Below are 27838 nucleotides of genomic sequence, written 5' to 3'. Positions count from 1 at the left end.
CCACATTTCAGGCTCTATTGATCCAGGACGTCGTGAGAGAACGAGAAGTTTCAGAAGAAGTCGGTTTCAGCATTTTATCCGGATATTCCACTGTTAAAGGAGATTTTTTTAATGAAAGACGTGTGGACGGGTCCGCGCGTCGGCTCACAGCCGCCGCGACGCTCCGCCACAGGAAAAACACCTCTGTTGGAAGCCTTAAGGAGAAGTTGGAACATGTCCAGCTGTTAAACAATTTCTCATATACTCACTCCACTGAAAGCCATCAAAAGCCGCCTGGATTTTACAAATGGTTATCAACACGGAGGTGTTTTCCTGTGCCGCCGCTCCGCGCCGGCTGCGTCCCGACGCGCGGACCCGTCCGCACGTCTTTCATTAAAAAAATCTCCTTTAACAGTGGAATATCCGGATAAAATGCTGAAACCGACTTCTTCTGAAACTGATACTTTATGGACAGCCCTCGTAAATAATAAAAATCATAACCAGTGAATATAGCTGTAAAGTATTTAACACAGTGTTTTAATTTTCCCTCAAAATATTTTATTTTACAAACTGTATCTCAGCATTTTTGAATGGTTTATCTATTAAAGAGTAAAAACTGAAGGAAATCAATTGTAAGGCCTGAAAGAAATTTCTGTAGGAAGTATTTTAGCCTTAAAGTAGACCTGCATTTAAATAAATGTGGTCAGATCTCAGAAAGAAATAGCTGATATGTATTTATAAGACCCTTATGAATGCAGTAAAGTAAATCTGCAAGCCCAAATTTGTAATTCAGCGGAGAAATCTTCATTTAAAAATGACAAATTTGCAGCTAAAATTTGACCCTCAGCGAAAACTGTCTGTACATCCGGGTCATTGCAGTGACGTCCGGCAGAAGACTGAGCGCTCCCGCCTTCAGTCCGATCCGCATTGAAATTGATTTTATCTGTTAGTAATGTTACTGTTATAGACATCCTGGTTCAGCATCCAAAAGTAAGCTGCAATGAATGTGAGATACAGCTCTGCATGCTCAGATCAGTGGCGAGCAACATCGACAGCGGGCGCCGTTCTTCCCCGACGTCTCGCTCTCTACCTCCGCTGCGGTTACTGAGTCTGCGTGCTCGGTAAATGCCGAAGCGGGCCACTCACATCGCCCCCGTGTCTGCTGTGCAGCCGGCACCACGTCCCTGTCTACTGAATGGAGATGCAGCCAACTTGGCAAAAGTCCAGAGACTACGCTCGCTGTTTTGATGCGGAGCGGCCGGTGACACCTATTGCTGCAAGGACAGACTTTCCGCAGCGCCGCACGTCTCGGTAATCGGAGCCGCAGAGCTCCGTGGCTGCTGAGAGAGGTTTATATCTTTTTAATAACTTGGATTCTTTGCGGGTCCCGCCTCCGTACCCCGTGACGGTAACACCAGAGGCGAAAGACAGTAGATTTTCAATGTGACACCACTCAATCAAACCGGCATATGAAAAAGTCCCACAACATAATTTTCAAGCACAAATAAAAGAAATGTGTACTCACCAAATGTGCCGCAAGACAATATGAAGTTTTAAAAAAGTAGATCCTTCCATATAAGACAAGAAAAAGGTGCAGATGCAAACTGACGTAAATCACAAATTACAGTTGGCGCGAGCAATGCATGCTGGGACAGGGGTCTTTTCCCTGACGTCTCGGCAGCGTCCCGGATGACAGTTTTGCGGAGGGCTAAATTTTAGCTGTAAATTTGTCATTTTTAAATGAAGATTTCTCCGTTGAATGACAGATCTGGGCTTGCAGATTTACTTTACTACATTCAGAAGGATCTTTTGTGTAAATATAAGTCATTTTTTTGTCCAAAGATCTGACTGCATTATTTCATTGCAGGTCTACTTTAAGGTCAAGTGAGAGGAGGAAGTATTGGCTTTTTAAATACTTGAAAGACACTGGACACATCGAGAGGATTTAGTGCTGCTATAATAGACTGATGCAGTAGGTGGCAGCAATGCAACGACAAGGATGCTGGCTGCCATTTAACACCATAAAGAAGAAAGGTGTGCACTTGATTTTATCCACAGGGTCACGTTTTTAGAGGAGCATGTTTCATCTCAAAATCAAGTCATAAAATACATTTCTATTTTTTTAAGTTAGCGGTTTTATATGACAAAATAAACAGAACATGGAAACAAATTTTGACGGAAATCTGTATACAAAGAGGTTTTGCAGGACAGAGATGCCACAGAGGGCGTCATCTTGAAAGTACTAATGTTACAATGTCAGAATAAAGGTTTAATATCAAATAAAGGTTTTGAAAATGAATCCCCAAAATTTTCATAATAACGGGTGCACATCACTGTGCCATGCACAAGCCATATCCGGAAACTGAGGTCGATCTGACAAACAGTCAGAGAGACATGCGAGCCACATACCCACACACAGATATTTTTCTTGCTTTATAGATAGATATTATGAAGAGAATGCATGTGTGCATGGAGAGGAATAGAAATGATGGTACACAGTCAAAACTAACCAATAAACTCACAGCACAAGTATTAGGCAGTTATGAGATTTAATTAAGTTCAATTAAAATATGTGTTAATTTTCTTCTGCGTTTCCAACTTCATGGAATGTGACGTGTGCTTACAATGCTCACTGACAGATAAAGAGACAAACAGACAGATGGGATGATTCCTATGTACCCCAATCCCACGGGGTATATGTAAAGGGGCCTGGGAGGCAGTGGTGAAGGTATGTGGATTCTGAATGCCCTACTAGTTTTTCTCTCCTTGTATGAATAACTTCCAGGGTTGACAGACCCAATCTGAATATAAGAGGACTGCTTTTAAAAAAGGCATAAAATTCAACCAAGGCTCAGAATTCTCAATGAAAATGCAAAGCCGGCAGAGAGAGTACTTCCAGCATGTGTGACTTTGTGAAATGTGTTGAGGCTTATGCTTTTGAAAATCTGACACCTCATTAAGTCATCCCAGCATGTTACACATAAAACATGACACTAGCTGTGTTTCCATTACAAAGTTGCACTAAAGTTAAGTGATATTTTCAGATTATCAACAAAACACTATGGCTAAATGACATTTCCATGTGTGATGGAAACAACTGCTGAGTTTTGTCCTCTCGTGACAACTGTTGATCAAATAGCCATGGCAGTAGATGGCTGAGTCTTGCTAAATATTACCATTTTGTTTTTTGTTTTTCCTTCCAGTCCAATAATGTGCTGTCATCTCTTATAAGGTTTAACAACTCTCGGTCTCTTCCTTTGTTTACATGTACCACACCATGTTTACTATTTTAATTCATTTATTAGGAACGGAGTGTGCCGCGGACTCAACTTTACCTAAATTCTGGGTCTTTTAGTCAAGCTAAGGGCTAGTGGCCGGCAATCACCTTAGTATTTCCTGTTTTTCTTGTTGTTTAATGCTGACAAATTATACTGTATTTCTTGTCTTTCTGATATCTGATTCTGTTTTTCCTCCCTGTTTAAGGTGCAGCTCCATCCAGAGATGGTGGGTATTTGTGCTGGAGGATGTTTATCATGCAGCCATTTAAGGTGGGGGCTCCTCACGTTCGGGAATTTAAGACACTGTATGTACTCTACATCCTGCAAGATAGTCTTATTGATATTTTGCATTAACAAGATTAAGACATCTCAATAAAATTGACAGACATGTCATTTGGAGTCATATCAAATGGATACACATTAACCCCAGGCATCTCGCACCAGCCTCATTACTAACTAGCAAACACAGGTTAGCTAAAACTAGCTAATTCAAGCTAATGTCTATGCCTAATAGAGCTCCAAGTACATCTTTATAGTCCCAGGACAGGCCTGATTCACTGAGTCTTCCACTCGGAGGGAAATCTAATCCCGCAAGCAGTCTGTGAATGTGCTGTGGAAAAATAAACAGCTCCAAGAGCAAGCAGAGCCATGGTGAAAACAGTCATACTGTAATACTTCTACTCAATAGAGGACCAAAGGATCACAGGACCACTCTTACAGTCCAACGGATAGAGTGACGCTGTCCAATAAGTTGTACAACCAAAAGAGACTACACCAGCGTTGGCAATATCTAGTGCTGTAGTTCTAGCAAATGTTTGAAGTAAATGCAGTACAGGTGTAGGTAGACTGGGCAATCCGCTGTGCATGCATTCTGCATTAGCATCAGTTGTCAATCTGTGGCCCCTGACAGAGGTCACGTGGGCCCTACCTGTGACCGGGGCTTCCCATGCACATGTGTGTGGAGGCAGACGAGCAGCAGAAGAGCCGGTCCCACGCACATTCTGTCATACGGCCACAGAATCGTCAGACCAGCGTTCAGTCCTCAGTCTTTCCGCGCACGTCCAGTAGCTGCTGCCGCCAGCCGCCTCCTCGCTCCTGCAGCTCTGAGAGTGCAAAGAAATCCTCTGCTACAGAGCGCTCTCTGCAAACTCCCTGTAAACTGGAGCTGGAGGAGGTGCAGCTGGGGGAGGTGGGGGTACTGAGGCTTTATTGGAGAAGGTAGAGAGAGAGGAGAGAGAGAGAGAGAGACAGAGAATGAATAGGAAGAATAGAAGGTGAGAGTGAAAGGAGGGAGGGAGACACAGCAGCTACTGAAGTCAGAGATGAAGTCTGAAGAGATATTTGCCGAGAAACTAAACAGAGATAAATGTTAAAGGAGATTATTTTGTTACATTTGTCATAGTACTGTTTACAATCAGGGCTCCGTGTGCTCTTCTCACCTTTGACAATGTGACCAATCTGTGTTCCACAAATCACAGAAAAGGAAATACACAGATATGGACACATGCAGTCAAACTCTAAGTGAATACATTTCTCTGAAACCCAAAAATCGCATAGTGTAGTTATTAAACAAGTTTGTGCATTTTTCACAGACTCTGGAAAAGGCTTGAGCATGTACCCTGTAAATGTACCGAGTCAACAACCAGACAGACAGACAGACAGACGGACGGACAGACAGACGGACAGACGGATGGATAACAAAAAGCACAGCAAGATAGTGGGACAGATACAGTTAAAGACAGAGGAATGACAGATGCACAGCTACAGAGACAGACAGACAGATTCTTCCTTCTTTCTCACACTGCAAGCCAAGTTTAGTCAAATGATGGTTTTGTCCTTATCATTTTTTTATGCTTATTTTCCAACTCAAATCTATATAAACCTGAAAGTTAATTGGATTTAAGTATTGTCAGTGACATGTATTGTGTGATGAGGGAGGGTGTGGCCTAAATTGATGAACACCATATAACCAAGGTGTGCATAATTATTAGGCAGCTTTACCACAGGCATAATGGACCAAAAAGACTTAACAATCACTGAAATGTCAATAACTGTAAAATGCCTTTCAGGGGTACCCAGCACTCTTTAAATAGCAAAGGCAGTGATCATCGAACAGTTAATCCTTTTGTTGCAAACACTCAACAGGGTTTCAATAGACAGTTGCAAGACATAACGCTAACCAGGAACCTTCTATCCTCCACTTCCATCATATTCCAGTACTGCAGCCTACCTAGAGTTTCCAGAAGCACAAAGTGTTCAGAGCTCAGAGACATGGCCACTTTAAAGGTTGAAAACATGACCATGCCTGGACAGACTCATCAGTTGAAGCATCAAGATTGGGCCAAGAAATGACTGAAGACTAAAGATTTGTCAAAGGTTTCACAGACAGATTCAATTAGAGTGGCCCTTGATGGGCCCATGGCTGGATCACTAATGAACACACAGTACCACTTCGAGTCTAGACGCCAGCGAGTTGGAGGAGGGGTACTAGTATGGCTACTAATAATAATGATGAACTAGTTGGACTCTTTCAGGTTGAAGATGGACTTAAAATCAACTTCCAAAACTACTGCCAGTTGTTAGAAAATACGTTATTCAAGCAGTGGTACAGGATAAAGTCTGCATCCTTCAAGAAGGCCATGATTTTACGCAGGACAGCGCTCCATCATATGCATCCAAATACTCTAACTGCTTGGCCAGCCAGCAAAGGCCTCAAAGATGACAGAATGACAACATGGCCTGCTTCCTCACCTGACTTAAGCCCTACTGAGAACTTGTAAGATGTGAGATTTACAGTAAGGGAAAATGATACTCCTCCTTGGGGGGCTGTGGTTGGCGCTGCATGAAAAATTAATCCTCTACAAGTCAAAAACGGACATAAGAGGCTAATGGCAGTTATTGAAATGAAGGGTGGGTATACTGGTCACTGAATAGTTTTTAAAATGTTGCAAGTGTTAATTGTTAATTTTGAATTGTCTATTTGTTATACTTTAATAAATGAAACTAAAGAAGTGAATTGGAAAATTTACTTTTTCCTTCTTTATTTTTATTTATCTGTCCAAACCTTTGACTGGTAGCATATATGTTCACTTGAGAATGTGATGAAACGCCAAAGCATTCTGGATTGACTGATTCATATGGGGACGATTTTAAGTGCACCTGGAACAACCTTTTGATATAAACTTGTATATTACACAAATATACAAATTAACTTATCTCCTCACATTTTGGACCACTAAAAAGAAAACAATTTAAAAAGTAGTCTGTGCTATTTAATTATTTTGAGTGTAAAAGGGATTTTGAATGAATGAATGATGAGTTTTATTTAGCACGCACATAAACAATAAACCAACATAAAAATCTCTAACATAACAATCAAAAAACAAAAGAAAATACAATAACTCAAACGATTTCCCAAATGGGTCCATTTTCACCTCCAGGGGCAGCTCCTTTGTTGACTTTCATGAATTAACTTTAAAAAACAACAAATTTTACCATTTTTTTAAAGAAATTGTCAGAAATCAGCATTCTGACATGATATGGGTAGTAAAACAGTTATTCTCAACTTATACTAACTTATAACAAAGTTATAAGTTAGTAAAGTTATTCTTTGAAATTGTGGGAAATTATGAACACAAAGACTTAAACGGAAGATGATCTCTGCCATGCTCACATCTAACACCACTCTGACCTCACATCCTGAATAAAAGAAGAAAAAAAAACATGTTTCTGATATTTTTAATGTATAAAAATCAAATAAATTCTTCCATGAAACAACTCAAAGAATTGCTACCTAGCAACGCTGGAAGCACGTCTGTAGCCAAAGAACTCGATGCTTCGTAAGGTTTTCCTATTGCACTACCGCCGTTTCCACAACATTAAGCTCCAACTCACCAGAATACAGTGACGTAACATGTGCACTCATAACCCTCATATTTAACAGTTGGTTTTCTCATAAAATTATAGTGGCAGGCCAAGTGCAACAGAAATATTGTGACCTGCTTCTGCACAGAGAAATTTCTGCAAGCACAGACCTGAAATAATCAACAGGCATTAAAAACCTTTATTTTTGCAAGTGGCATACAGAAACCACAACAGGATGCAGCAAATAAAGACATAAAGAAACAAGCATTCCCTTTAAAAGTGATGTTATGCAAAATATTTTTACTGGCCTTTTTTAATCGCATAAACAGAAATAGAAGCCAGGTCTACATACTGTTAGCTCCCTGAGCTACCTGGTCTGCCTGCTTTCAGTGAGGGACAAGAAAAATACAACACAGCAACATGCTGAAAAATGAAACTAACATGGAAGTTCCTTGAATAGCTGCTTGAGGTCGTCTCCAAAAGCGAGTCACTCCCCATAGAAGCCAAAGTTAAAATGTCCAACTTCATGCCAGAAATAAACATGTTTACATCAAGGTACAAATAACAGGTTTGGTCCCTATAAGTACTTTGCCTGTTCATGATAACTGCACAGGGGATGAATTTTTATCAAACTCATCAGTTTAAGCTACTTCAAGCTATAAAGCTATGAATAATAAGGGGTGTGGTTGCTTTGAGCAACAGCAAGTGTTTGCCAGAACTAGTTGCTGTGGATTCAACTGTTTGTAATTTCTGAGCATTTTCTTTCAAATATCTCAAATAATAGTACTTGCTGTATGGTTAATTGTATGAACAGACCATCTAAGAAGTCTGTGCTCCAGTATTTCAGCTGAGTGAAATTTTGAGATTATTTAATTTGTATGTTTGCACTATATCAGCAGCTGTTGAGAGCTTGGTGATGTTAGCTCCACTATTACACCACGGTTAATGAGGCAATATGCCGATAACAGCTTTTACTGCCTACCTCAAAGCCAAATGTTATGAAATCTACCACACAAAATACACATTAAGCAAACACTCGTAAAGATTAGCCTGTTAGCTTGTTGGTAACTTCATGATAGGGGTGTTTGAAATTCAACTGTCCCGGCCAGGTCACAGTCACACTGGTCTTGCTCATGCTTCATCTCTTTACCTATTCATGGTTTGGCCAAGACTGCAGAGTCAGGTGCTGCCAAGACAGTGAGATTTGGAACCACATTATTTGAGCTTTACACCAGCTGTTCACAAAACCTCTGGGTGACATCATGGAGGGCTTGTCTAGTGTATATATATATATATATATATATATGGGGAAAAGATAAAGAATGTAAGAAAAAATAGCGTAAAATATGATGTTTTATGTTGAGATCCCTTAAATTAGTGTTGAAAAGCATCTTTAAAATACAGCATTTCCTTCTCCTCATCATCATACGCTGCAAATGTGTAATGATTTAAACACCAGCTCATACACACTGCTCACTTCCCCCTCAGAAAAATTAACAGCTGCTACCTCCGAGGCATCAGATTTATGCATGCGCTCCGAGATTTAATGAGTCCACTGAGCAGATAGCCAAATATTTGCTTAGTAATGATATGCGTGTTGGCGAAATATTAAATAAATCACATCTGCCACCATTTCTGATTTTATGAGAGGCCGTTTGACAGCACACAGAAGCACAGAGCGCAAGGAAAAGTGGCAAAAACAAACATCTCCACACCTGCATCTGGTGTGCTTGAGCTGGAAGAGAGTCAGCGCGTGCACACAGGGCAGAAGCGTGCACGGCAAGCAGCTAAGCGACAGAAATCTGTCCGGTCAACACGACACAGCTGTGTCTCACCGTGTAACGGGGTTTCTTTTTAGCAGTTCATCCATCACTCTAAATGTTATAAAAGGACAGACATCTTTCACTGCTCCCCTGATCTGCCTCTGTTGTCAACATGTGTCATTACGGAAGCAAAGCGCCCAGAGGTTGGGTGCGGCCAGACTGAACAGACTGAATTTCCACTACTCTCCGGGGTCTTTGTTTCCTACAAGTGGGTCAGCCATGAAACAACCTTGCTGGCGCCTGATTTCTCCCATCTCAAACCCGTGCATGTCAGAGTTATGCAGTGCAGCAGGTGGCCTCGGCACATTCATTCAACATCTGGACTCAGCTCCTGTTTGCTAGTATGTTGTAATGCAGAGCTCATTTGCAGTAACACGACTGTGTGCATTTATAGCAGTTCAAGTATTTCACAGCAGAGGAACTTTGCTTTACTCATTAGAGAGCCTGAACTATAACTCTGGAGCTACCCTGAACTGTGACACAAGAACATACAGGATAGTTGACTTGCCATCAGGTCATGTCTGAGAGCTTGTGCTGGTGCATCCCACTGCTGCATCGACCACTATGACCCCCAACCAACCAGAGAGACAACCAGTCCATTCCCACCTCTCGAAAGCAACCACCTATCAGCTACAGCCAAGTGAAACACAGGCTTCCCTTTGGGCTTCTCCAACTGCTAGAGTCCTCAACAGAGGCAAGTGTGTGCTGATCTTCCCCAGACAAACATGCAACTTAGCCAAAATAGGTCCGCTTCCAGCAGCTAAATTTGACCTACTTCTCATATGTCTCAAACATTTACAGGAACGGCCCTATAATTGGCCTTCTCACTCTGTCTCCACTGCAGTGAAGCACCGAAAGGCCGGTGTTGCAGACCAAATGGTCCGCCCCTAAAAATTGGTCTGCCCTGCCTCCATTGTGCATGCATCATTTCAGAGGTCAGTCGCTCGTCTAAGACAGAGTCTCTTCACCATCACAGTCACATGGATTAATGGGATTATTAACCATCAGATGACAAGGTAAAATCTCTTAAATCATTCTAAAGTCAGTTTTAAGCAGAAACGAGGCAATACTCTCTGACGCTTTGAAATGACCGACCCGCAGCGAATGCATCAGCTAGCAGCTCGTGTAGCTGTCGCGCTCTTTTATGATGAAATAATGCTGAATTTATGTGGAAATGATTGTTGTGTAAATGGACTGCATTTTTATATAGTGTTTTTCCATCTGCATCAGACGCTCAAAGTGCTTTACAATTATGCCTCACATTCACCCCGATGTCAGGGTGCTGCCATACAAGGTGCTCACTACACACCGGGAGCAACAGGGGATTAAAGGTTGCCCAAGGGCCCTTAGTGATTTTCCAGTCAGGCGGGGATTTGAACCCATGATCTTCTGGACTCAAGCCCAGCACCTTAACCACTAGACCACCACCTCCCCTATAAGGTGTAAAAGCTTCAGATATCTGTGGCTGAGATAGATGATGACTGAAGTGCAGTTTGAAGCGGAAACGAGGTGCTAATCGGTGAACAATGGCTAATGACGCATGCAATAAAGGCAGGGCAGACCGATTTTTAGGGGGGGCCTTTCGGTCGGGGACACCGGTGTTGCAGACAGAACAGTCCCCCCTAAAAATTGGACTGTCCTGCCTCCACTGCGCATGCGTCATTTTGAACCACAGCAGCTCGTCTGAAACAGAGTCTCTTATTAACCATCAGATGACAAGGTAAAACCTCTTAAATCATTCTAAAGTCAGTTTTAAGCAGAAACGAGGCGATACTCTATGACGCTTTGAAATGACCGACGTGAAGTGAACGCATCAGCTAGCAGCTCGTGTAGCTGTCGCGCTCTGATCGCTTCCTCTGTCTTTTATGATGAAATAATGCTGAATTTATGTGGAAATGATTGTTGTACAAAAGCTTCAAATATCTGTTGCTGAGACAGATGATGACTGGAGTGCAGTTTTAAGCCGAAACAAGGCGATAATTGGTGAAATACTGCTGACACTCCAAAATGATGCATGCGCAGTGAAGACAGGGTGGACCAAATTTTAGGGGGAGCCATTCGGTCCGTGACACCGATACCCATTTTACAGCTGGGTGGACTGAGACCATGCAGATTAAGGGTACTACCTCACTGGCAGTGGTGGGCACAGATAACCAAAAAAATTAACTTCGATAACAGATAATCAGATAACTGAAAAGTTATCTTTTATAAAGATAAACCGATAAACCACCCAAAAATGTATCGGAAGTTACAGATAACCGATAAATTCCAGTATTGTCTCTGGAACACTTGCAACTACTAACAAACTGATTTTGAGTTTTAACACCACGATCACTTCTGGTAGCATCAAAAGTGACAACAGACCCAAACAAGTCAGCACTTCTGTCTTTGAACATCCTGCCCCCTGCTGGTAGCTCTTGTTTAGTACATGGCTTCCAGCACAGAAGCAAGCTGAGAGGAGCCACGAAGCTCAACTCTCTACTCAATCACAACGCTGCCGTCAGGCAGAGGTCTTTGAAAATAAGGCAGTGCTGAGTTATGGTTTGGTGTATAAATAAAATGAATACTAATAGAATAACTCCATTAATGTCAATTCTGTCATTTGTACAAAGTTAAAATATAACATATATCTTTAATGTTGAATAACGCACTAATTCTGAAGTTTTGTAACAAACACAGATAGATCACAAAGGATTCTGGGTAAAATGTGCCTCCGCTAACACTGATTGGTTGACTCATTCATTATGTAAACCAACACGCTAATGTGATGTGTGTCATGTGTTGGTGTTTACAGATAAATGTGCTTTTGTAAAATATTCCATTTTTTTATTTGTAAAAAAAAAAGGAAAAAAAAAAGGCATTTTCAAGAAAAAAAAAAAAAGCCAAGTTGTAATCAGATAACCGTCTGATATAACTGGTGTCAAAAATAAATAGAACACTGCCATGATCTACTCATGCCAGACGTTCAGTACTTAAGCTGGGTTTGTACTGTGCGAGTTTTGGCCCTTTTTCAGCTGATTTTTCATTCGTGCAAGAATTTTTTGGATCGCACCGAGTTTCAGGTTATTCACCCGTCCTGCATCGTTTAGCATACATGGAGTAACGAGCTGCGTTTAACCTCTCACGACCACCCCATGATCGGCGATCATATGGTCAGATGAAAATCAAACCTGTTTGATATTCTGGTCGTCCGTCATGAGGGTATCCCGCTGCTGAAACACTACAAGCATCCAACCTCTCGCACTGTGCCGGTGCAAACACCATGCGGTTCAGTCGTACAGTTTGAGCTGGAACTGAGTATAGTGACTGAAAATATCAACCCAGCTTCAGGGCGAATACTGCCATGAACACTACTGGCCAGTAGATGGCAGTAGAGACCATGAACACTTGCCAAAACAAAATTCCAGATAATCCGTGTCTGCTATATTTAAGATTCGTGGAATTTAATTTAACGCAAACACAATAACAAAGTCTATTAACCCAGAGAATATATTCACAAGAGTTTTAGGCACTAGAGTTTAATGCTGTTGTCCGTGGAGCCTGATCAGAGTGTCTGAAATGCATTTCTCCTGTCGTGAACGTACTGAGAGTAAATCTAAATCTGACCTACAATTGGATTTTGGAAAACCATGTGATGGTGAACCAATTCCGACTGGACACTCACATTGCACACGTCATCACATAGCTTCTATGAGGAGTACAAAGATGGCCGATGGCTGGCTCGAAAGTCCGTGGAGTTAACGTTTCAGTAAAAAAGGTAAGTTTCTATCTCATATCATTAAAAAGTTATTTATAATTTAGTAAAGCTTGGTCTTAGCCATCGTATACGACGGCGTCAGCCCCAGAGGGTTAAAAAAAATTAGGGTTTTTTTTTGGTGACCAGTTCTCCTTTGACTGCAGAGGATAGAGCAGTTTCTTTTAGAAGCAGCTCTCCTCTGTTTGCAGAAGACAGAACTACACATCTGCTAAGAAACATTTAACAGGTTGGTGCTCAACTGATTTTAAATTTTATGAATATTTGTAGCTGTTCAGCATTGTTTACCACATTAACAGTCTAAAAATTATCTGACAAAAATTTACTGGAAGATAATTAGTCCAATAATGGTTTTTAAAGTTACCTGAATAGATAATCCGATAATGAAAACATTATCTTCGATAATCATTGGTTATCGGATTATCGGAACTGTGCCTACCACTGCTTACTGGGCTGCAACAGCATGGGAATGACAATTGCGAGGGAAAGCACTTGATTTTACGTGATGTTTGCTGGGTGGTGCTCTTCCCCCGCTTGACTCATTGGGTGGTGTCGACTGCCAATAATAGATTATTGTCAAATTTGTCGAGACATTCACTATCAAGACATTTATTTTTGACAGTGACATTCATGTCTCTGTCATATTTCACCCAAATTGGCCTCTCTTCATTGGCTTCCTGTTAATTCTAGAACAGAATTTAAAATTCTTCTTCTTACTTATAAGGTTTTGAATAATCAGGTCCCATCTTATCTTAGGGCCTCATAGTACCATATCACCCCAATAGAACGCTTTGCTCTCAGACTGCAGGCTTACTTGTAGTTCCTATGGTTTTTAAGAGTAGAATGGGAGGCAGAGCCTTCTGTTATGTGTCGACGCGGGTTGAGGAGCGGACCTGCGTCTGATGGAACCCAGCGCTAAAATAACCAGAAAGCGGTTCCAATAACAAAACAATTTATTTTTCCACCCTCTGGTGCATAACAAAGTGTATGAACAAAAGATGCGTCAGTCTGGTGGAGTGAAGGCTGGCACGCTCTCCAGCGCCTAAAAGGATCGAGGCCCGGCGCTTCTGGATCCACGTTTACCGCCAAACACCCCCCAGGTGGACATGACAAACCGACTCTCTGCGAAGGATAGAAAAGGTGAGGTAAGTCAGCAGCTACAACCAATATCCTTCAAAAGGCACACACTATCAGCAACACATTCAGGTCTGTATTTAAGCTTTATGTAAATGAGCAGCTTCTCACAACAGGTGGAGGATCACCAGTCCGCACGCCACGGCAGTGAGAAGCGAGCTGCACAATTCTCATCACAATTCAAATATACTGCGTAACAAAATACCAAGTTACTATCAACAATTAGTCAAACAATTAATCACCTCTGATGTGTGCTGACAGCATGTGTCCCTCACCCTTCCTCCTTCACAGGCACGATGTGTCAAACCCAGGCGCGGTCCTCAGCGTCTCACAAACGAACATCACAAGGTCGAGTTCCGGCAATTCTGCTTGAATCACACATGGCTTAAATGCAGAACGCCATCTCATTATCTGCTTCAGCTGAAAGTCTTTAAGGTTGCACGTGAGCACAGGTGCTGCACATAACGTTGATGAGGGTGAAGGACTCTTCTGCCAGCACCTTCTCCACAGACAATAAATCAGTTTGCATACCACCTGGAGAGCAAAGAAAAGAAAGAACACCAAAATGTCCAGCCACACCCCCCCAACACACAACACCTTCAGCTTTCAGGCTCCTCTCCTGTGGAACCAGCTCCCAATTTGGATCAGGGAGACAGACACCCTCTCTACTTTTAAGATTAGGCTTAAAACTTTCCTTTTTGCTAAAGCTTATAGTTAGGGTTGGATCAGGTGACCCTGAACCATCCCTTAGTTATGCTGCTATAGACTTAGACTTTCCCATGATGCACTGAGTGTTTCTTTCTCTTTTTGCTCTGTATGCACCACTCTGCATTTAATCATTAGTGATTGATCTCTGCTCTCTTCCACAGCATGTCTTTTTCCTGGTTCTCTCCCTCAGCCCCAACCAGTCCCAGCAGAAGACTGCCCCTCCCTGAGCCTGGTTCTGCTGGAGGTTTCTTCCTGTTAAAAGGGAGTTTTTCCTTCCCACTGTCGCCAAGTGCTTGCTCACAGGGGGTTGTTTTGACCGTTGGGGTTTTTCTGTGATTATTGTATGGCTTTTGCCTTATAATATAAAGCGCCTTGGGGCAACTGTTTGTTGTGATTTGGCGCTATATAAATAAAATTGATTGAATTGATTGATGTCTCTGGGTCCTGGGTTTTTGAGATTGAGAGAAGCCTGAGAAGACTTTATGGAGTCAAGAGGACCCTTGCCAGATGTGTCTGACAATGCCAATACCTATGCTAGAGAAAACACGTCCAGGTCTTTACGGTACTGGTGCTTCCAGTCTTCTGCTTCTCCTGTATGATTATCAGATTTGGATGCTAATCAGTGACCTAAGCTGATGGCTGCATATCCTTGGTACCAGGGCTTTTTGGATCTGAGGAGTATCACTTGCATTGTGAGGGAACACCAGCTAAGACAATCTGGCCATGTGGCATGTTTCCAGTGTGCATTGCTGAGGGCCCCAGCAACTGCACAAGGCCAAGAGGACACCCAAATTTCACCTGGCTACGGCTGATTGAGGGCTACTTTTCAAGAGGTCAGTACAGACTGATTTTCTGCCTGGATGGGTACCTGCCAGGCCCCAAGGCAGTTCCATTATGTTGTGCATTTTGTGACCTGACCTAACCTGACCTGAGACCAGACTATGACATGTCTGTTCTGAAATGCCCACTGTTCTGATCAATTTGCAGGCTTGTGACCAACTGAGTGATACAAGAAGGCGTGAAAGTCTGACAAAAAGTAAAATATACCTATGTTTATGCTTTTGCAGCAGTTAAAAAAACAGTTGCTACTCATGCTGACGCTTTACACCATGTAGACCACATGAGTAACACTGAAAGCAATTATATATGACCCAAAAGTAGGATTTTGTGTAAATAGGGTTAATACGGTCATTATCTTTATGTCTGAAGTGATTCTTTAACGTGTAACAACTGTGCAAGTTGACTGACAGTGCAGCCTGTGGCCGACCTCCAAGCTCCTCATCTCAGTGACTGTTGTAAAGTTTAACAAAACCAACAAAACAAAAGACAAGCATATTTGATGAGTCCCATGTCAACTCATTTATTGCTGCTTGGACATCTTTATACACCAGTTGGAGGCCTCATGCTGTGAGATGGCATCAGATAAAGTTGTAATTTACGATGGGGTTTAACTCCGAGTGTTGACCACACATTGGCGGCTCCAGTTCACTGACATTCCAAACACACCACTGAAGCTCAGGTCACTCTCAAATGTCTGTTAAATTGACAGCCACCCAGACAGCAGCCAATTGCTGCAAGCAGCCATCCGAGGAAGACCACAGTCACCGGTACGTGCTAAAAATACAGCCTTATACGATGTATGCTATAAATCTGTCTTATGGATGGACACTGGGATTCTCTGGACAGGAGACCCAAACTGTTGCATGCAAACCACCAGGTCTCTGCACAGCTTGTTCTACATCAGTATTACCAAGAGCTGCTGTCAATCACCAGAATTCACTTATCATCGTCTCACTGATGCGTTCACCAGAAACTATACCTTTGATCACCAACATGACACCATGGTTTGAGCTAACTGACTGTGATGGCACAATGCAGCAAAGGGAGGTGATACAAAATAGAGAGCTTGAAATCCAAGTAATGGTCAGAATAATGACAACTTTGCTCAAAAAAACTAGGAGTATGATTACATTGTTGCTTTGTTTTACATATTAAAAGTACCAAACACTTTGCTTTCTTGAGAAGTAAAAACACTCATAGAAATACCATTCCAAATTGTTTTAAGGAAACAAATCCCATATTAGTTAGCCAACTCTTTAAAGTGAACTTTTTCATTACTATCCTCCCTTGAAACACAATGTTTTGTCTGCGTAATTTTTATATTTCTCAGAATTTAGGATTTCCAGCCCTCACTCTCTTTGCAGGCAAAAGCAAGGAATGGGTCGTCTGAAGTTAGCCGGAAGGTCAGCGATCAACCTTAGAACGTTACGTCAAACTACTGGTAGTTTACAGAGGAAGTTTCCACCCAAGGCAAAAGCAAATTCTAACCCTGTTACATTTCTCAGAATATACACTCACAGAAATATTTACCCTAACTTTAAGATTTATGTAATTTCATTACATGACTAATTCCATTTACTTTTTTTTTAAAGATAATTTTAATACAAACCTACCAAATAAACCTTACATGATGCATATTCATTACTGTAATAAATCCTATTTATTTGAAATGCATAATCCTCAGCTTATGTATTTAGTATTAATAAATATAATTACTCTAAATCAATAATAATGACAGTATTTATTTAAAATACATAAAGCATATTGTCTGAATTGCATAATAATAATGTCACCTATACAAGATAAATGGCATAGGTAACATAATTATATGCAATTCAAACAATATACTTTATGTATTTTAAATAATACTCTCATTATTATTGATTTAGAGTAATTTTTTATTAATACTAAATACATAAAGCTGAGATCATGCATTTCAAATAAATAGGATTAATGAATATGCATCATGTAAGGTTTATTTGTTAGGTTTGTATTAAAACTATCTAAAAAAAAAAGTAAATGGGAATTTGTCATGTAATAAAATTACATAATTCTTAAAAGTTAGGGTAAATATTTCTGTGAGTCTATGTGACACACGTTTGGTTACATTGGGTTCAATTTCGCTGAACCTATATAATGGTGGCTGGATTACAGGTAGGAATCTGGCACAAACTATCTTTGGCTAAAGCGTACCATGTATATATGCAAGGGTCTATTTACATCTGCCGCAATTGCAGATGATTAGTCAGGTCTGGCGTTTCCTCGGTCTTAATTGGCTGAGCAGACCGGACTTAATTTATTTAAGTGGGTTGAGCAAGACTACTGGGAAAACATGTAGTGGAGGCAATCTGCAGGAGCAGGGTTAGTGACCCCTGATGTATGGGAAAGGCATAATTAGAAGTCTGTCAGGCTTTACTTAAGAAGAGAGCAACAGCTAACTTGATTATACAGAACCATACAGCATGTAAACAGTATATTTAATATTTAAAATTCACAATAATGTTATAACAGCCATTTACTTTATAGCAAAACAACTGTAGAATATCCCCCCCCCCCCCAAACACAGTTTTTTTTTTTCTGTGGTGTAAATATCTTTCATCTGAGCACAGTCTGGTGAAAGGTCATTTCAGGCCAACAGCTCAGCAATAAATAGATCAGAGTTGCAAAATACTTCTTTTTTTTCTGCTGACACTAATATTTGAGGCACTGAATCAGATGTTGCGCTGAACTGCCAAATAATCATCAGGAAGTGGAAGATCAGAACACTAATGCTATGTTGGTGTTGTTTTTTAACCGTTTCCCCACAGAATATAAACCAAGATAATCAAGACATTGGAATAGAACAGCCTGAAAGACGTATGATTGTCCTCACTTAAGTACCTATGGTACATACAACAAATTTACTTTTAATACATCAAGGTTAAGAATAAAATGAAGCAAAACTGGCTACTCCAGCGATTCCCTCGAGCATAAAGCCACGACTCAAAGGAAATCAACATATCAAATGTCAAAGACAGGATGTGGAGGGAGGAATAATCAGTGTGCTGGAAAACACATCAAAAAGAAACATGAAGTGTAGCAAAACTGCAGTCACACAGAAAATGTTTTTGGCCGACAAACGGAGTATGATAAACTTACATGGCCAGTCATTCATTCATTCATTATTTTCTGAATCCACTTATTCCAGTTAACGGTGAGAGGAGGAGTTGGAACCTATTCCAAAAAAGCAGTGTACCCCCTGGAAAAGCCACCAGCCTATCCCTGGACCAACTAACACCACAGATCCATGAAATCTACTCCAAAACTGAGACAATCAGCTACCATGTCTTTTTTCACAAGCGACAGTGGCCTTAAATGGCCAACAGGACCCTGATACAAGCAAAAGGCTCCACAAGCAAACTGACAAGCCTATCTGACTTTATTTTAGTTTAGATGTTAAAAGATCACATGGCCAAAAATGGGAGATTCACTGGCCCCTCACCTGTATTCATGTTGTTTGTTTTTCAGCAGCCCTGGTTCCTTGAGACCAGCACAGTAGATCCAGTATAGATCATCTGCATTGGGATCTAAATGTTAAAGCCAATGCAAAGTCCAGTTCTACATGGAAAAATGCACCTCAGTCACGCCACCTGGGTTCTTGGACAAGACACTTCTCTGCATGTCTCAGTCCACCCCCTATGAATGGGTACTGGCCTTGGCTGCTAAAGCAACCTGTGATGAACTGGAATCCAGGATAAGCACTGGTACTGGTAGTAGTAGTAGCAGTCTTCTTCTTCATACCAAATCGAATAGAATACATCTTAATCATCATTCAGTAAAGTACAATTTATTTTGACAATGTTTAACCTTCAGATTTTATATCTGACTCTCCTCGTTTTTATTGTCATGCAAACCAGCTGCTGGATCTAGAATACTGCAAGAGCGCGAGGTAGACAGATTTTACCCTGAGCTGGTCCCTCTGTTGCCAGCCCGCAGAGGAGTGTGTGGTCAGTGATCACCCTTTAAAAATACACACACACCCTTCTCAAATGTATTTCCTTTTTATACAGGGTGAGAAGCTGCAGCTAAGTGGAATCCACATCACAAAGGGAGCTTTTATTTCACTGCTCACCTGAACTGAGAGACCCCATTCAAGTAGTTTCAGCTGGATTTTGAATTTGCTCCTCTACTCATCCAAAGAAATCTTCATATCACAAGTGCCAAGACAGAGAAGTATGTTTGATTGTGCAACTCAGATAATGAGAAAGTCACGTCATTTTCTCTCAGACAAAATCAGTGAGTCTGAAACCAACAGGTGTGAAGAGAACATTCAAACACCTCTTTAATTATGTTGTAAAACCTGACTAACTGTTGATTTACAGGCCAATTTAAAGGTGTTACTCCCACAGAAACAGCTGAGGTGGTACTATGGTCAAAGGTCAAATGGACCATGGAGGATTATTATTCATGCAGCATGACGGGGTCTGGGATCATTATCATGGACCTCACAAAGTGCAAAACTGTCCCCGAAAGGTAACAGCAGACTTCATCACGTAAGCACATGTCAGAAAATCCTCTTCATGGTGTTTAAACATAATCTTTGAACTCTTTTCTACTATTTAAATGTGCTGTTGGCTGACGTGCCTGTGGTACTCAGAGCCAGCATTTTGTTTGCATTCAGCACCAGTTTGTCACTACAACAGATGCTCAAATTCTAAAACTTAAAAACATAAAAGCAAAAATAGTTGTATTTTTCATTTGATATGGGGGTGATTAAGAAGTTTTAGGACTGACCCAGAAGAAGAAGGCGTGGTCTCCATCTTTGCATTCTAAGAAACCAAGGATTCTTTCCAGAATGTGTGAAGTTTAGACTCACTGGGTGCAATGTTGAGAAATGTTGGTTTTTCAGAATGCAAAAGATGGAGAACCACACATATTTTTTTCTGGGTCAGGCTCAAAACTTCTCAATCGCACCTCGTAGCTATAACACCCTTCATAATACACTACGAGGGTTGGGTGAAAAGTTTTGCCTCCTATGCGATTAATTCAATATCAGTCAAGATACTCACAAGAATTGCATTATCTGCTTAAAGCTCGGAATGCCCTCTATTGGCAGGTCATTACTTTTTCACATAGTGGCCTTCCCTTTCCACACACATACATCAACACTAGACAGGTTTTTATATCCGGTCGGTAAAGAAATTGCATATCTTCTCTCAGCAGCGCTTGTACCTCTGCATCATTTGTGTCCCTTCAGGTATTCTTCAGCTTGGAAAAGGAAACGGCCAGCGGGCGCAGCTTAGGACTGTATGATGGCGTGTGGTGTAAGATCTGAGCCACTGCAATGCATACCTGTGTTTCTCAACTTGTGTGTGTGTATGTCATGCGAATAACTGCATCTTACAGGACAAACCCTGTTTTCAAGCGAGGATGTGGCAGGTTTGCAAAGTGTTACATGTAGTCGAGTGGGACAGTGTTGCCATTGAAGATTACTCCATGCACCAGCACTTAATGCAGAATATCTGTGGCTGTTAAGGGGCTCCCACTACAGCCTGGTCATGCAGACTAGCAGTGGCGGGATTTTCACCCTTCAAACTCTTTGCTCACCTCCTGACTGTACTGACAGTCATTCATCGATGACTGTACAACCCTACGCCATGAAGAATTTAATAACAACACCTTCAATCGCACATCCATGTACGTAGTTCAGCATTTTTTTCTTTTTTTATTCTGATTCAGAAATGTTCTTAGACAAAATATAAGAGTATGTACTGACATTTCCATTTTATTCATACATACACACACACACACACACACACACACACACACACACACACACACACACACACACACACACACACAAAATGAACTTGATGAACTTAACCACGCACCCATCCCCCTCCCACCTCCCTAAAAAAAAAACTTGGAGGACACTGTTCCAGATTATCAGACAAGTAATACTTGACACCTGTCAAATGTAGAAACGACAAACTTACAATCCATGAAGGTGAGGAAATAAAGAGATAATAATAAAAGAAAAACAAATAAATAGTAATATGTCCAGTGCTGCTGATGAGCAGACATACTGGGGCTTGTAGAAAGAAGAAGGTTGCCACTAAATTACATTAGGCGGAGCTTTGAGTTCTTCCAAATATGTCAACACCGGGTCCCAGATGGAGAAGAATTTGTCTCTTGAGCCTCTGAGTGAGTATTTTATCTTTTCCAACTGTATAAATTGCATGAGGTCACTCAAACAAAGATACGTTAGGCAGGTTTTTGGATTTCCAATGCATAAGTATTCTTCTCCATGCAAGCAACGTTGTAACAGCAACTATATTTTCATGTCCATGTGGTATTGTACGTCTTCTATCATTAACACCAAATATGGCAGCTGCTGCAATGGATTTCAAATTGATATTAAGCACCTTTGAAAGCATTTTAAAATAAAGGACCAATGGGGAGCTAAGACGGGGCATGACCAAAACATATGGGCTAAGTTGGCTGGAGTATTGTGACATCTATCATAACTTGCTTACTTTGGAAAAATGAGCACGATGCACTACCTTGAATTGTATTATGCTTAATTTAGCACAAGAGGAGCTGTCACTTACTCTTTGTAGGGCACTGTTCCACATGTTTTTTGATGTCCTCTCCCAGTTCATCCACCCAATCCTCTGATTTTTAAAAGGGTTTTGTTCTTGAGAGAAGTTATACAATCAGTAATGCTTGAGATTAGACCTTTTGTGTTCAACAAAATATCCAACATATCATCTAAACATGAATGTGAAGGTAAACCCGGAATATCAGGGTCACTATGATGTGTTGTTCTGAGTGTGCATATGTTTCTTCGAAGGCGAGTGTGAGCATGCCTGAAATTGCAGGTGAGAACCACTTGCCATCACGATAGTCAATAATTCTATTCTCGCACCACTTTCACTTCGTTATCTTGCTTATTATTGATATAATCACAATGTAGGCAAAACTTTTCAACAGATCCTCGTACGACTTCATAATTATTTCTTTAATCAGTGGTAATCAGTGTTCTCTGGTATGAGTTGTAATTCATTCTGTATGTGTGCCTTTACTTGCTCAAATTTCGAGGTATTTAATTTGGAGACAGAAAATCTATTTGTGCAAATGACAAACTAAGTCAAGGCATTTGGGTTTGTTTTTTTTTACTTTGGGCTGTCCCCATTTGTTCAGGGTCACAACAGATCCAGTACAGACCTGCATTGGGATTTGGCAGGTTTACACCTTCCTGATGCAACTCCAGTTTTACCTCGAGAAACAGGCACAGCCCCTGATGCATCTCCCATCCAAGACCTAACCAGTACCCGGACCATTCTGCTTAGTTTCTGACAGAATCAGGCATCACATATTACAACAGAAGTCAAGGCAGCTGGTCTATGGGCCAAAAGTATTTCCATTACCCATCGTCTCTGTATTTCAGCCAAAATTTTCTGTCAGATAGGTGTCACTGACTTACACTTTATTGCATACTCCATGTTTGTCTTGTGGATTTTGTTACCCATAAGGGGAAAGTTATGTACAGAACCAGCACCACCATCATGTTACAACTCCAATCACATGAAAGCATCGCAATCAAGCTTCTGAGTGACAACACACCTTTGACTGGTTCATTTACAAGAAATTATTTTTTAATTTTCAGGAAGGAATGAATGACAGTGAGCACAGCAGTCATCGTGTGATTGACAAAAATCCACCATACCATCAAAAAATTGAATTGAATTGAATTTCTGGAACAAGGGACAACAATTAACTCAACTCACTACATACGTAGAGACTTTCCAGGCTTTAAGAAAAAGAATTCGAAGGGAGAATGAGAACGTTTTGCTGCAACATGACAATGCTAAGCCACACACTTGTCACACCAACATGGAAGAGCTGAGGAATCTGAAACTCGACACATTACCACATCCAGCATACAATCCAGACTTAGTGTCATGTGACTTCCATCTCATCCTTAAAATGACGGAACACCTTCCTGGAAATCACTACGAATCCAATGATGAAATTCAGAGAGGAGCCAGGACCTGGTTGCGGAAACAGAAGGAGGAGTTTTCCATGATGGCTTCACTAAGCTTGTTCAACATTGATGGAAATGTATTCAGTTGTGTGCATTCTGGTAACTATGTTGTACAATGAGGGTGTGTAATTGAAGTGCAAATTCTAAGGATAATTTTTGTTTCATTCCTTAAAACATTCCTTACTCACTCCACTGAAAGCCATCAAAAGCCGCCTGGATTTTACAAATGGTTATCAACACGGAGGTGTTTTTCCTGTGCCGCCGCTCCGCGCCGGCTGCGTCCGACGCGCGGACCCGTCCGCACGTCTTTCATTAAAAAAATCTCCTTTAACAGTGGAATATCCGGATAAAATGCTGAAACCGACTTCTTCTGAAACTGATACTTTATGGACAGCCCTCGTAAATAATAAAAATCATAACCAGTGAATATAGCTGTAAAGTATTTAACACAGTGTTTTAATTTTCCCTCAAAATATTTATTTTACAAACTGTATCTCAGCATTTTTGAATGGTTTATCTATTAAAGAGTAAAAACTGAAGGAAATCAATTGTAAGGCCTGAAAGAAATTTCTGTAGGAAGTATTTTAGCCTTAAAGTAGACCTGCATTTAAATAAATGTGGTCAGATCTCAGAAAGAAATAGCTGATATGTATTTATAAGACCCTTATGAATGCAGTAAAGTAAATCTGCAAGCCCAAATTTGTAATTCAGCGGAGAAATCTTCATTTAAAAATGACAAATTTGCAGCTAAAATTTGACCCTCAGCGAAAACTGTCTGTACATCCGGGTCATTGCAGTGACGTCCGGCAGAAGACTGAGCGCTCCCGCCTTCAGTCCGATCCGCATTGAAATTGATTTTATCTGTTAGTAATGTTACTGTTATAGACATCCTGGTTTCAGCATCCAAAAGTAAGCTGCAATGAATGTGAGATACAGCTCTGCATGCTCAGATCAGTGGCGAGCAACATCGACAGCGGGCGCCGTTCTTCCCCGACGTCTCGCTCTCTACCTCCGCTGCGGTTACTGAGTCTGCGTGCTCGGTAAATGCCGAAGCGGGCCACTCACATCGCCCCCGTGTCTGCTGTGCAGCCGGCACCACGTCCCTGTCTACTGAATGGAGATGCAGCCAACTTGGCAAAAGTCCAGAGACTACGCTCGCTGTTTGATGCGGAGCGGCCGGTGACACCTATTGCTGCAAGGACAGACTTTCCGCAGCGCCGCACGTCTCGGTAATCGGAGCCGCAGAGCTCCGTGGCTGCTGAGAGAGGTTTATATCTTTTTAATAACTTGGATTCTTTGCGGGTCCCGCCTCCGTACCCCGTGACGGTAACACCAGAGGCGAAAGACAGTAGATTTTCAATGTGACACCACTCAATCAAACCGGCATATGAAAAAGTCCCACAACATAATTTTCAAGCACAAATAAAAGAAATGTGTACTCACCAAATGTGCCGCAAGACAATATGAAGTTTTAAAAAAGTAGATCCTTCCATATAAGACAAGAAAAAGGTGCAGATGCAAACTGACGTAAATCCACAAATTACAGTTGGCGCGAGCAATGCATGCTGGGACAGGGTCTTTTCCCTGACGTCTCGGCAGCGTCCCGGATGACAGTTTTGCGGAGGGCTAAATTTTAGCTGTAAATTTGTCATTTTTAAATGAAGATTTCTCCGTTGAATGACAGATCTGGGCTTGCAGATTTACTTTACTACATTCAGAAGGATCTTTTGTGTAAATATAAGTCATTTTTTTGTCCAAAGATCTGACTGCATTTATTTCATTGCAGGTCTACTTTAAGGTCAAGTGAGAGGAGGAAGTATTGGCTTTTTAAATACTTGAAAGACACTGGACACATCGAGAGGATTTAGTGCTGCTATAATAGACTGATGCAGTAGGTGGCAGCAATGCAACGACAAGGATGCTGGCTGCCATTTAACACCATAAAAGAAGAAAGGGTGCACTTGATTTTATCCACAGGGTCACGTTTTTAGAGGAGCATGTTTCATCTCAAAATCAAGTCATAAAATACATTTCTATTTTTTTAAGTTAGCGGTTTTATATGACAAAATAAACAGAACATGGAAACAAATTTTGACGGAAATCTGTATACAAAGAGGTTTTGCAGGACAGAGATGCCACAGAGGGCGTCATCTTGAAAGTACTAATGTTACAATGTCAGAATAAAGGTTTAATATCAAATAAAGGTTTTGAAAATGAATCCCCAAAATTTTCATAACGGGTGCACATCACTGTGCCATGCACAAGCCATATCCGGAAACTGAGGTCGATCTGACAACAGTCAGAGAGACATGCGAGCCACATACCACACACAGATATTTTTCTTGCTTATAGAGATATTATGAAGAGAATGCAGTGTGCATGGAGAGGAATAGAAATGATGGTACACAGTCAAAACTAACCAATAAACTCACAGCACAAGTATTAGGCAGTTATGAGATTTGATTAAGTTCAATTAAAATATGTGTTAATTTCTTCTGCGTTTCCAACTTCATGGAATGTGACGTGTGCTTACAATGCTCACTGACAGATAAGAGACAAACAGACAGATGGGATGATTCCTATGTACCCCAATCCACGGGGTATATGTAAAGGGGCCTGGGAGGCAGTGGTGAAGGTATGTGGATTCGAATGCCCTACTAGTTTTTTCTCTCCTTGTATGAATAACTTCAGGGTTGACAGACCCATCTGAATATAAGAGGACTGCTTTTAAAAAAGCATAAAATTCAACCAAGGCTCAGAATTACTCAATGAAAATGCAAAGCGGCAGAGAGCGTACTTCCAGCATGTGTGACTTTGTGAAATGTGTTGATGGCTTATGCTTTTGAAAATCTGACACCTCATTAAGTCATCCCAGCATGTTACACATAAAACATGACACTAGCTGTGTTCCATTACAAGTTGCACTAAAGTTAAGTGATATTTCAGATTATCACAAAACACTATGGCTAAATGACATTTCCATGTGTGATGGAAACAACTGCTGAGTTTTGTCCTCTCGTGACAACTGTTGATCACATAGCCATGGCAGTAGATGGCTGAGTCTTGCTAAATATTACCATTTTGTTTTTTGTTTTCCTTCCAGTCCAATAATGTGCTGTCATCTCTTATAAGGTTTAACAACTCTCGGTCTCTTCCTTTGTTACATGTACCACACCATGTTTTACTATTTTAATTCATTTTATTAGGAAACGGAGTGTGCCGCGGCCTCAACTTTACCTAAATTCTGGGTCTTTTAGTCAAGCTAAGGGCTAGTGGCCGGCAATCACCTTAGTATTTCCTGTTTTTCTTGTTGTTTAATGCTGACAAATTATACTGTATTTCTTGTCTTTCTGATATCTGATTCTGTTTTTCTCCCTGTTTAAGGTGCAGCTCCATCCAGAGATGGGTGTGGTATTTGTGCTGGAGGATGTTATCATGCAGCCATTTAAGGTGGGGGCTCCTCACGTTCGGGAATTTAAGACACTGTATGTACTCTACATCCTGCAAGATAGTCTTAATTTGATATTTTGCATTAACAAGATTAAGACATCTCAATAAAATTGACAGACATGTCATTTGGAGTCATATCAAATGGATACACATGTAACCCCAGGCATCTCGCACCAGCCTCATTACTAACTAGCAAACACAGGTTAGCTAAAACTAGCTAATTCAAGCTAATGTCTATGCCTAATAGAGCTCCAAGTACATCTTTATAGTCCCAGGACAGGCCTGATTCACTGAGTCTTCCACTCGGAGGGAAATCTAATCCCGCAAGCAGTCTGTGAATGTGCTGTGGAAAAATAAACAGCTCCAAGAGCAAGCAGAGCCATGGTGAAAACAGTCATACTGTAAATACTTCTACTCAATAGAAGGACCACAGGATCACAGGACCACTCTTACAGTCCAACGGATAGAGTGACGCTGTCCAATAAGTTGTACAACCAAAGAGACTACACCAGCGTTGGCAATATCTAGTGCTGTAGTTCTAGCAAATGTTTGAAGTAAATGCAGTACAGGTGTAGGTAGACTGGGCAATCCGCTGTGCATGCATTCTGCATTAGCATCAGTTGTCAATCTGTGGCCCTGACAGAGGTCACGTGGGCCCTACCTGTGACCGGGGCTTCCCATGCACATGTGTGTGGAGGCAGACGAGCAGCAGAAGAGCCGGTCCCACCAGCATTCTGTCATACGGCCACAGAATCGTCAGACCAGCGTTCAGTCACTCAGTCTTTCCGCGCACGTCCAGTAGCTGCTGCCGCCAGCCGCCTCCTCGCTCCTGCAGCTCTGAGAGTGCCAAAGAAATCCTCTGACTACAGAGCTGCTCTCTGCAAACTCCCTGTAAACTGAGCTGGAGGAGGTGCAGCTGGGGGAGGTGGGGGTACTGAGGCTTTATTGGAGAAGGTAGAGAGAGAGAGAGAGAGAGAGAGAG

General features: G+C 41.3%; 1 protein-coding gene across 3 annotated transcripts in view; it reads right to left on the bottom strand.

The window, feature by feature from the left end:
* Window positions 1-27838, bottom strand: part of adamtsl7 (ADAMTS-like 7) — a 149650-nt gene that overhangs the window by 68091 nt on the left and 53721 nt on the right. Inside the window, exon 1 of one of the 3 annotated variants that reach the window (XM_034185772.1) lies at window positions 27518-27688. The exons of 1 other annotated variant lie outside the window; for it this stretch is intronic. In XM_034185772.1, coding sequence (XP_034041663.1) covers window positions 27518-27589 — 72 coding nt within the window. In that variant the 5' untranslated portion in view covers window positions 27590-27688. Of the gene's footprint in view, window positions 1-4185; window positions 4310-27517; window positions 27689-27838 lie in introns of those variants that run through there. One more of the 3 variants, XM_034185766.1, reaches the window with a different exon arrangement.

This window comes from Thalassophryne amazonica, chromosome 2 (genome assembly GCF_902500255.1).
Source record: "Thalassophryne amazonica chromosome 2, fThaAma1.1, whole genome shotgun sequence".
NCBI classification, from domain to species: Eukaryota; Metazoa; Chordata; class Actinopteri; order Batrachoidiformes; family Batrachoididae; genus Thalassophryne; species Thalassophryne amazonica.
The sequence above is the reverse complement of the archived record's forward strand: the minus strand, read 5'-3'. Positions and strand labels throughout refer to the sequence as shown.